General features: G+C 37.6%; 1 protein-coding gene across 1 annotated transcript; it reads right to left on the bottom strand.

Annotated features, from left to right (window-relative positions):
* Positions 1 to 223: 223 nt before the first annotated feature.
* Positions 224 to 11,488, bottom strand: MMP13 (matrix metallopeptidase 13). Its single transcript, XM_068988491.1, has 10 exons — positions 11,369 to 11,488; positions 11,038 to 11,279; positions 9,682 to 9,830; positions 9,382 to 9,507; positions 7,495 to 7,656; positions 5,945 to 6,062; positions 4,755 to 4,888; positions 3,157 to 3,316; positions 1,250 to 1,353; positions 224 to 324 (listed from the first exon to the last, which is right to left on the bottom strand). The coding sequence occupies exons 1-10, from the start codon at positions 11,486 to 11,488 to the stop codon at positions 224 to 226; spliced, it is 1,416 nt and encodes a 471-aa protein (XP_068844592.1).
* Positions 11,489 to 11,953: the final 465 nt, after the last annotated feature.

Here is an 11,953-nt window from a genome sequence, read left to right as displayed (position 1 = left end):
GATTCATCGAGATAATGAATTTCATGACTTTAAAATACAATGTGGTTCCAGCCACGCACAGTTGTATAGATACTAAATAGTCAAAGATAACTTACTGAAGCTTGTTCACAGAACTAAGCTTTCCCCGATACCTCTCCTTCTCCCATAACTCACCCCCCAAATGTCTGGAAGTGTTATCTCAAATGCTTTCCAGGATTTAAATAACAATATTTTAAAAACACTTTTAACACCACAATAAGGAATTTGTTGGCATGACTCGAACAATACGGTTACTCCAGATGCTGTATTCAAACTGTATGGGTCCATTGAAAAAATAGATATAACCTATAAGAAAAAGACCAAAAAGATTTCAGAGTCTGAAAATAACGCTTTACTCTAGCTGACATTAAAATCTCAATCTGTTAGACTCACTTTTTAAAACATTTCAATGCTTACATTATAAACACAACTAACACTTTAATTTATTGCTTATAATTTAAAGAGGGGGAAATGTATAAAGGTTTCTAGCTCTCCTAAAATGTCACCTCAAATTAATTGCTGTATGGCATGAGTTCCAGTTTTGAGGTTTGAATTGTTTTTTTTTTTTTTTTGGCCATGCCAAACTGTGAAAGCACAGTCTGGACCTCCAGGGAATGACCCCAAATGCTTGAGTTACTGATATTGGTTATTTGTTGCAAGTTAGAGATAATATCCTTTTTCATAATTAAAGAAAAATCATTTTATATTTATGATGTTACTTGTCTTCACATATAAAATACTCCCCATTCATCCTTGATTTTAATTATGGCAATACTTTTTGCATCTTGTGTGCTGTTCTTAGTCGCTCAGTCGTGTCCAACTCTTTGCAACCCCATTGACTGTAGCCAGCCAGTCACTTTGGTCCACGGGGATTCTCCAGGCCAGAATATTGGAGTGGGTTGCCATGCCCTCCTCCAGGGGGTCTTCCCAAGCCAGGGATTGAACCCAGTTCTCCTGCATTGCAGGCAGATCCTTTACCATCTGAGCCACCAGGGAAGCCCTCAATATCTTTAAATTTAAAGTCATGTTTAAGATTTGGCATCTTTTAGTCATAGAACTAGCAGTCATTATGTTAAGCTCTTATTTATTGTAAGCATATTAATTTTTGCTTGCTGACTGTGTAAGTAGTCACAATAAGTAATCCTTTAATTATGCAAGGTTTTCGTTAGTGAATCTAAGTTCTAACTGAGGGGCTACAGAAGCTCTCCATTAAGATCAGTGAAATAGTTACCATTTTTCTGGTAGACAGCATCTACTTTATCACCAATTCCTGGGAAGACCTCTTCAATGAGTCTGGGATAGCCTTTATCCATCACATGGTTAGTGTCATCATAGCTATATAATAAGAAAAAGAAGCTCTTAAGTGGGTCGTAGGTAAATTACTTTAGAAATAATACAGTGGATATAATGGCAACTTTCAAAATTGACAGTTTCCAATTTTTAAGTCCATTCAAAACATCTGGTAGTTTTTTTTAAATTAAGAATGATAATACTGAGTATATAGTAGATACCTGGTGACTATTTTGACTTGCCTAAAGGCCTTGTTTATAAAAATGGTTATAAACTCATTTCCATTTCAAAATTTGTATATCTGTTATAAAAGTATGTTATTAGGAAAGCATTTTCAGAGTCAAATAAATATGTTTCTGGATTGAACAATTGTCTCTTGATCTCTCACTATGTGTAAGACTACTTGCTAAGGGCAGTCGTGGATACTAAACAATTTAAGGCTCAGTTTCTGCACAAGAAAGTTACAGAGGCAAATGGTAGTAATAAAGAGAGGGTGGGGAGCATAGATTTCTCCTCCTGTAACTATATATTCCACACTCCTCTTCCCCAGCACCTCCTCACACTCTAGCCAACCAAACACATTCTGAAATCAGCCTAGGAGAACAACCTCCCATGATGCACTCTTCCTACCATTACTGATGAGAGTTTTTTATATTCTTGAGGTACATTCCAATAAGTAAAAGCTGGACCATCAAGAAGGCTAAGACATACACAGATGACATTGTAACACTAGGCAATAGGGGCTACACATCATGAGAGAATATACATGAGATGTCATGGGAATTACATGAGAAGGGAGATAGCCTTTGAATGGGGTTATCTAGAAAGATTGTGCATAAAATGGTATTTCAAAGTAACTTTAAACAAAGGATAGAATGTCAAGAAGATAAATGTAGGGAAAGACCTCTGGCAGAGAAAATTGTATAAGGGAAGGTTAAATGGAGATAAAAGCACAAAGCTTTTGAGATATGGTAAGCAGTCCATCTTGACCAAACCACAGACCTCATATAGGATAAAGGGGCAGAAACACTGGACCAGGTAGAACCTAGACAGTAACATTTGATAGTATTGTATTTAATTTAATTGTACTTAAAGTTGTGAGTGTCATTATCAGAAATAAGAAGTCAAAAGGTAAAGATGAAATACACAGGAGTGTGTGTGTGGACACATGCATGCATGAGTGTACGTGTGTGTGTGTACAGAGGAAGTAAACCTACCATTTTAAAAATTCCAAGTTTTGGACACCTATGAGCTAATCATCCCTGAATTGACTTGGGTTCACAAACATTGCCAATGTCAATGCCGCCTGAAGCTCTACACATGTTTCAGATAGTCCAGTCCTACTTGGTTTTCACAAGGGTCTGGCTTTACAAAGTATAAACCTGGCAGCTTCCTGGCCGACTTCTGCACTGGACCAACAGGCTAGAAATTGTGGCCCTCTCTCACTCAGTCTATCCCTGTACATATTCTCATGTTCCCTCTGGCCCCAGAAGATGGACTTGCATGGAAATTAGGAAAGGATGACAAGAAAGAGAATCCAGGAGAAAGATGAAACGAGCGTGTCAAAATAAGAGAGATAGCTTTGCCATGGCTTACATACAACAAATGACTAAGAAAGAAAAGTGTGGCCCAGAGGGTGTGAGAATTATACGTGCATTTTTCAAGAAGGCTTGAGACTTTCAAATGCTTGTCTTAGGGGCTACTTGCAGGAGCTATCCCGGAACATAAATGAATGACTGGTTTAACATTTAAAGTAATACATGAGATAATAATTTTAAGCAAGAGGAGACGCTCGAGGCTCACTTCGCCCTCTGACAGACGATGGGGGAGTAAACATGGCTGACATACCTCCAGACTTGGTTTTCTGAGAAGAAGAGTGTCTTCCCTGAATCCTCAAAGTGAAGGGCTGCGCTGATCTTTTTAACATCTTTTGGAAATCCCAATTCAGATATTTTTTTGGGATAATCTTCCAGAATATCATAACCACTAAGTGCCCAAAATTTTCTGCCTAGAATAAGTGAAAGAATCGTTTTATTATTCAAGGGAATCTATTAAGACTCACATATGTAGACCTTTACTTTAGCAAAGAGAAAATCATTTTACACATTTATGAATAAATTAGTCGATGTTTGTGGTCACCATGTTTAAGGAACACAAAAGTATGAGCGTTCTTCAAATGGATAAGAAAGCTTTGGTACATGTACACAATGGAGTATTACTCAGCCGTTAAAAAGAATTCATTTGAATCAGTTCTGATGAGATGGATGAAACTGGAGCCGATTATACAGAGTGAAGTAAGCCAGAAAGAAAAACACCAATACAGTATACTAACACATATATATGGAATTTAGAAAGATGGCAATGACGACCCTGTATGCAAGACAGGAAAAAAGACACAGCGGTGTATAACGGACTTTTGGACTCAGAGGGAGAGGGAGAGGGTGGGATGATTTGGGAGAATGGCATTCTATCATGTATACTATCATGTAAGAATTGAATTGCCAGTCTATGTCTGATGCAGGATACAGCATGCTTGGGGCTGGTGCATGGGGATGACCCACAGAGATGTGATGGGGAGGGAGGTGGGAGGGGGGTTCATGTTTGGGAACACATGTAAGAATTAAAGGTTTTAAAATTAAATAAAAAAATTAATTTAAAAAAAATAAAAAAAATTAAGATCCAAATTTCCTAAATGTAAGCATAGCCAGTGGAATATTATAATTAATTTGACTATTAACTCTGAATATTAAGATTGGAGCTGGGTTAAAAATACATTAAGATTTCTACAGAAATAAGCAGCACAGTAGGAAGAGGAAATTAGATTGAAAACTCAGGTTTTATACTGGTACAAAAGTTGTCTGCTTCTCTAAAAAGTAACTTCATTATAGCACTAATTATAATAGTCACACAATAGAAACAGCATTAGTAGGATCTATGTAGCTAATACAAATTATGATCATGCAGCTGGAATAGCAATTTGGGAACCTGTGTCAAGGGAACAAGTAAAATATTAAAATGCATACATACTATGAATGGAAATGTTTAATATATGTTTTACATATGATTAGGGACTAGATAATAAAGTGAGAAAATAAATTGACCTTTCAGAAGGAGGAATTATGGATAATTTCTTTTGAATTGTTAAAAATGTACATTGTTATAACATTTTCTCAGCAAATAATTTTTAAGAGGAAATAAGAGAAACAAAGAATGGATATGAGTAATATCCAATACTGACTTTTTACTTGTCAAATTGAGGACACTTGGTTTCAGTTGGACACTTGGTTTCAGAAAGGTTTCGGGTGCTTTCTGGCTTCCATTTTGTTACACTTGATTCTTAATTTACACATATTTTTGACAATGATCATTTTATTAAATCTCTGGTAGCTAAGGTTCATCGCTGCCTGCTCCAGGCATATGCGAAGTTTCGCTGGTGGAAATCTTACCTCTAAAGATGAAGATAAGGTCATGGGAAGGGTGCTCATAGGCAGCATCAATACGGTTGGGAAGTTCTGGCCAAAACGATTTTGTTAAAAACAGCTCTGCTTCAACCTGCTGAGGATGCAGCCGCCAGAAGAATCTGACACAAAAGTGAAACATAGAGTTTGCATCATTTCTTTGAGTGCAGTGTTTCTGTCCTGCTAGCCACTTGTCTCCACATCAGTACAGATAAGCCAGACACAACCATTCCCTACCACCTGTGAAGGGGCAAGATTTCCACTTCCCTTAAACTGCCAGTTAAACAAGCTCTGTCGGTCTTAACTCTGCCTAAATACTGAAGTCTAAAAGTCTCACAGAGCCTTTGTGAAGGCTCCAGGTCCTTTGTGTGCTGGGATCATTCTTTGTCAGTTTTGTACATCTTGAAAGTGGCAAGCAAATATGCCAGGCACTGTGTCGGGCTCTGGAAAGAAAACATGACTGACACAGACTGTGCTCCCAACATCTCATGGCCTGGGAATCTGAGACAAGGGAAAATACTGGAGCAAAATGAAATTGGAGCTATAGTAGAAGACGAAGGAATGCTACTGGATCACAGATGAGAGAATAATACAGATAATTAACAGGTAATAAAACAATGGATTAATGAGTAGGTGAACAAATAAGGATATTAAAACAGTATCAGAATTAAAAATTGGTATTTTGTTTTTCATCACCTATAGATTTAGGCTGTAACATGCTCATATGTTACCAGAACCAAAGCTTTCCCATATCAAAAGGAATTTGTGTGAAATTATGAGTAACAACTCACTAATACAGTAATTGATTTCAATTATTGTGTTTTGTTAAATAAATAAATTATATTCCTATATGTATTTGGTTATTTTTATAAGAAGAAGATGTAAAGAAAGTTGTACAATGCCAAGATTATCCATTGAAAAGTAAAATGTTTATCCATCAGTTATTTTATTTCATCTGATATACATAAATAAACTGTCCAAAGGTCTGTTATTTTTACTAACTTCACCTCCTTTGGAATCCTGATGAGAAGTTTTGGTAATCTCAGACGTGACTTCAGAAATGTTCGTCACATGCAAGTTTCATAAAGTAATACCAAGAGTACCTGTCTTTAAAGATCAGTGTTTCTCCACGGAGACTGGTAATGGCATCAAGTTTCATAAAGTAATACCAAGAGTACCTGTCTTTAAAGATCAGTGTTTCTCCACGGAGACTGGTAATGGCATCAAGGGATAAGGAAGGGTCACATTTGTCCGGCGTTTTCGGATGTTTAGAGTTGGGGTCTTCATCTCCTGGACCTGCAGTCATGAAATGAGTTGAGGAAGTGACTGAGGATGACCTGCTCCTACCAATGGAGAGCAGGAAGGGCTTCATCCAGGGAGGGCAGTGGGCCCTGTCACCTCCTACATAATGCACCAAAGAACTTGTAATCCCACCTCTTTCCTCCAGGGCTACCACGCTCTTGCCTATGGGACTTCCCCTTCTGTTTCCAGCTTTAAAAACCCTTGAGAATCATCTCAGCTCCAAATCCAGCTTTCTTGAGGCTGGTGATAGAAACGGGCTGGGGGAGCAAGAGACTTTGGGGAAACTTTCCCCATGCTTTGCACAACCTATTCACAGACTTCTCCCGAGAAACACATTGCTCTCACAGCCACTTCTGGAGGCATGTCATCTCCGTGGGAGCCCTCCTTTGGGCTCTTTCTCAAGCCTACTTGACCAGCTGCCAGCATCAGCTCACCTTGCTTTAGAGTTTATCACTGTGCATCTGCATCTCAGTGAAAAGCCAGGCCTTCAGCCACTCTAGTATGACTTGTAACGTGTTGGTAACTTTCCAACCAGCTCACATGAGTGCAAAAGGGTTGCAGAACGTAAAATAACTCTACACTTCTTCTTCACTACCTATGTCCTATTAGTTCTGTCATGAAGTCCCTCAGCCAAGATACAGTAGAAATAGTAAAAACTGCAAAATTCTTGCCTCTGCCTTCACGAGCTATTGCAATAGATTTAAATCCAGAAGAGAAAATAGCTTGGGGCTGGCCTGACCATTGTCTGAGCTCTGTGTTCTAGAAGTGTTTACACTGATGACTGTGTACTATGGCTGTACTTCTATTTATGGTAGGTATTATTGCTTGTTTGGGTTGAGGTTTAATTATTTTGTAAATATTATTGAAAATTTGGAAGGAAAATGAAGAAATTCTTACAAATGTTCACTGTAGATATTGGTTAAAAACTACCACGGGCTACTTGAATGGTTTCCACTGTGGTAAACAGGAGAAGTTGAAAGAATACCCACAATTTATAACAGCTGGTTGAGATCTCACTTTCTCCCTGTGAAAGCTACCCCAAAAGCTGTGTTCCTATCTAGCTGTGTTTCCCCCAGCTGTGTTACTATAAATATACTATTTAAACTCTACAGCCTTAGTTTCTTCATTCATCAAATGAAGAATAAAATATTGCCATTTCTTATGTCAGAGGTATCGTTGGGATATCAAATGTACCTTGCAATGTATAAAATACAAATACAAGGAGTTACATTCTGCAAAAACTTTGGGGAATGGAATTTTTTCTACCTGAGTAGGTAGATTGATATTTAAAGAAAAAATAAGCATGCTTCTCCAGATGTTACTAGCAAAACCAGGACAGTAATATTGGTAATGGTAAATTCATTAATAATTTAGAAAATAAATGTGTATATGTCTTCTGCGGTCAAGCTGATATATCAGTAGTTACCGTAGAGAGACTGAATCCCTTGGACATCATCATCAGGAAGCATAAAGTGGCTTTTGCCAGTGTAGGTGTAGATGGGAAACATGAGTGCTCCTGGGTCCTTGGAGTGGTCCAGACCTAAGGAATGGCCAAACTCATGGGCAGCAACAAGAAACAAGTTGTAGCCTGTAAGAAAAGAAAGGAACTGAGAAAACAAAGTCCTCCAGTGACCAATTCCCAGAATAAATACTCTTTTCTTTGTCTATTTCTTATGTTGTCATTTCTCCTTGTCTGTTTGACGCAGTTTTTAAAGTTAATATTCAGTTGCTTAAATGAAGATTTAAAACGTTGATTTAATCATTGTAAGTAATTTGGTAATCCTTTGATTATAGCTGCCTACACAGATTCTCAACAGATTGATTAGCAATCAATAAGGTTTTATTGTGAAGACACTAGTAATCCTGATTTGCTCTTTGCTTTCTCATGTCAGTGAGGAAAGTAGAGAATGATGACGTTAAATGGAAACTCACGGGGGGAAAACCTAGGGTGATACATATCTAGGGTGCTGCCTAGGAAATCATCTAAATAGGAGCCACCAATCAAAGGTATGATGACCAAGCATAGAGAATACATTATATATGGTCTCCAGGAATCTACTTGAGAACAAATTCCTACCAAATGCTCCTTTCCAGTATATCTCTATACTCTAGAATTTAAAGAAGCAGAAACTATAGACACGATTGGCCAACCTTCCTCTACTGTTGACGACCACTGTGTCTCTGTGTTTACATTATTTCCTTTAGTCATTCTTCCCACAAATTTCTGATGCTTCTGGTATTTTAAATTGGAAAAAAATAAAATATTGAAAGAAAAAAATACATGAAAGCTGGAGCCGGTGGTTTCAGTTTGACCTTAAATACCCTTTGCTATCATAGCCTATACATGAAGAAAATATGTAATCAACTTGGTGAACTGTGCAGACTGCAGCATGATCATTCATTAAACCCAGAGTTTATGCAGGAACCAAAAACTGAGGCTTACTGTGACTATGCCTTAACAATACTAGGTGTTGCTCTTTCTTCCTAAAACCATTTTTATCTGTGGAATATTCAGACTTTAAATATGCAAACTCCCACCTTTCCCTCCTAGGACAGATGGCAGCATAGGCATTGAGACATTGATTATTCAAGGCCCAGTTTTACTTTTTGGAAAAAATAATTCCTTTTTTTAAATGAATAGTAAAGACTAGATGTTTTTGAAGACTACCCTCTAACTATCACAATTAAGAGTCCATATAGCTCCAAAATTAAATCCTAGTTGGAATAATTTGGCTTTTCTGCCTAAATTAGCATTCTCAATTCTTTTGAGTCTTTAAGATTCAACTACTGACTGAATTCTCTCAACAGCTTCATTTTGCTTTGGTAAATAAATACATTTTAATCTGGTTTGTCTCAGATTTTCTGAAGTAAGAAACTATATTGATTTGCTAGAGTGGTATTTGTAAAAATCTGGAACAGACAAGTCTAAAGAAGTACTCATATAACTGAGAATAGAAATATGACTGGATTTGTGCCGTTAATATTTCTACAAAGAAAAAAACTATTTCAGCTCGCATCCAACTTATTTATAATCCACATATTTAGCACTAATAGTTTTTAGAACAGAAAGCATTTTGATCCTATTTCAGAGTTAGCTAGAATCCCTCAAGCCACTAGACTAAGTAGATTTTGCTCATTTTTAATCTTGCATATTGGCTTGTAGAAATGCCATTTGTAGAAACTAAGATTATTATACTTATTAAACTTTTTTGAAAAATATAATCAAATACCAAATATAATTTACAGTATGCTTCTTAACCTCTTTTTAATGGGGTCTGATAATCATGAATTATATCATTATAAGAAATATTACCTTTGGAACTACTTGTCCAGGTTTCATCATCATCAAAATGAGCATCTCCTCCATAATTTGGTCCAGGAGGGAAAGCGTGAGCCAACAGACCAGAGGGTCCATCAAATGGGTAGAAGTCGCCATGCTCTACACACAAAAAACAGAGTTAAGACTTTAATTATACCCAGTAGTGCCTAGCCCAGGTGCTTGGTGAATTTTTGTTGAATTCTGTAAAAACTAATGAGTACCTGAAAGAAGGAATAAAAGAATGGAGCCAATAGTAGAATATAAAAATGTTCAAAAATTATTTTGCGTCATTACCTTTAGTTCCAAAAGAGATCATGATATCAGCAGTGCCATTGTGAATTCTGGTAAAATTCAGAGGTGTCACATCAGACCACACCTTGAAGGCTTTTCTGAAGGCCTTTTCCACTTCAGAATGAGTCAGATCAGGTGTATAATTCACAATTCTATTTAGCAGAAAAAGCTTGAATCAAATTTTTGGAAAGTGAAAACTCTTTTAGAATATCTTTTCTTGGAGTACTGCTTTTCAACTCAAAATGCAATTGCTTCTCTAAAAGTTCTACTAGAGGTCCACTGTTTCAAATAACTTCTTAATTATGATGTCATACAAAGACATATAATGCCATGAAGAATTTGATTAGACACTTGAGTATCTCCAAATATTTGACATCCTAAGTTTAAAGTATTTAGATGTTTACTAAAACTTATATGGCTGCCATGCTAAAAGTTTTGTATCACTATGGTCTAAACAAATGAAATAGTTCTGTAAATTTCATGAGAGAGAGAAACTCTCCATTTTTAGCACTCTTATAATAAATATGACTGTTACATTTTCAAATTTTCTTGAAACTACTCTTTTATTTTGATTTTATATCTGAAAGAAACATATTTAGTTTTGCCATAAAAATAATGCTGGCTTAATGCAACAATAATATATAATAGATATTATAAGATATTCTCATCAACAGTATTAAAGTTACTCCTATCTCTCTGTGTGTGCTCTGTGCTTAATCGCTAAGTTGGGTCTGACTCTTTGCAACCCCAAGACCGTAGCCTGCCAGGCACTTCTGTCCATGGGGATTCTCCAAGCAGGAATACTAGAGTGGGTTGCCATGCCCTCCTCCAGACGATCTTCCCAACCCAGGGATCTAATCCAGGTCTTCTGCATTGCAGGTGGATCCTTTATCATCTGAGCCACCAAGGAAGCTCAAAGTCACTCCTGCTGCTAAGTCACTTCAGTCGTGTCCGACTCTGCATGATCCCATCCATAGATGACAGACCACCAGGCTCCCCCGTCTCTGGGATTCTCCAGGCAAGAACACTGGAGTGGGTTGCCATTTCCTTTTCCAATGCATGAAAGTGAAAAGTAAAAGTGAAGTCACTCAGTCGTGTCTGACTCTTCGTGACCCCATGGACTGCTGCCCATGAGGCTCCTCCATCCATGGGACTTTTCAGGCAAGAGTACTGGAGTGGGTGCCATTGCCTTCTCCGCAAAGTCACTCCTAGACCTACTTAATTTCCAGTTTAAAATCTAAGGCCTACTTAAAACAATGGGACCACACGTGTTCTGTAATCTGTAGCTTGTGCCAAAAATTAGACAGTTGATACTACAAAAAGCAACAAATATTAAAGAAAGAATAGTCTATGATTTACCTGTAGGTTAAGTTCATTTTGGACCACTTGAGAGTTCGAGGAAAAACGTTGTATTCACCCACATCAGGGACCCCACATCTTGGTTTTTTCATGATGTCTAAGGTGTTATCATCAAGTCTGCCAGTCACCTCTAAGCCAAAAAATGACTGCATTTCTTTAAGCCTGTCAATCACAGAGCTTGCTGCAGTTCTCTTCAGGATTCCAGCAGGATTCTGAGGATAGTAGTATGATTTCAGGTAGCTCTAAAAAAAGGAAAGCAAAATGACCCTCTTTTAAAGAGAAGGGCATTTATGGGACATATCACATCACTGGAATTGTTAAAATACTCTACCTCTGCAAACTGGAAGTCTTCCTCAGACAAGTCTTCAGAATCTCCATCGCTGGGAAGGGGCAGGGACCAACAAGCCGTCCAGCTGAAGAAGAGGAAGCCAGCCAGGGCCCTTGGGTGCATCTTGGATGATCACGCCTGGAGGCAGCTGCCTTTTCCCAGACAACTACCTTTACTTTTATAGGCCTATGGTGGTGAGTCATCAATTATGGACAAGTTTCAACTTCCTAGTCAGTTAAAGGTAAACATGCTTACATGGCACCTTTTTTTTTTCCTCCCAAGAAGTGTGGTTTGTGGTAGAATTTGAGGGAAATATAATATGAGGGCTTCGCTCCTTTCAGCAGGGTCTCAAAAACCATCTTACAAAATAACAGCCTCAGCATATTTATGGCTATTGTGGGAAGAAGCAGAGAGTAAAATTTTCACTTCACTTGGCAAAAAAACTTTCCCCTTTGCAGGAGATTAACTACTTTTTCTTTTTCTGATAAGACTGTCAAGACAGTACACTTACTTCCATAAAGAGAAACCTAGCCTTGTTTCCAGAATGTTTATAACCTGGTGAGTTTTAAACTTCATTTTTTCCAGTGC

This window comes from Capricornis sumatraensis, chromosome 16 (genome assembly GCF_032405125.1).
Source record: "Capricornis sumatraensis isolate serow.1 chromosome 16, serow.2, whole genome shotgun sequence".
Taxonomy (NCBI): Eukaryota; Metazoa; Chordata; class Mammalia; order Artiodactyla; family Bovidae; genus Capricornis; species Capricornis sumatraensis.
The sequence above is the reverse complement of the archived record's forward strand: the minus strand, read 5'-3'. Positions and strand labels throughout refer to the sequence as shown.

Coding starts and splice junctions, on each gene's coding strand:
- MMP13 (XM_068988491.1), bottom strand. CDS start 11,488: ATGCACCCAAGGGCCCTGGCTGGCTTCCTCTTCTTCAGCTGGACGGCT. Junction 9,508..9,681: donor GATCTCTTTTGGAACTAAAG/GTAATGACGCAA, acceptor TTTTGTGTGTAG/AGCATGGCGACTTCTACCCA. Junction 7,657..9,381: donor CTGGACAAGTAGTTCCAAAG/GTAATATTTCTT, acceptor CTTTTCTTACAG/GCTACAACTTGTTTCTTGTT.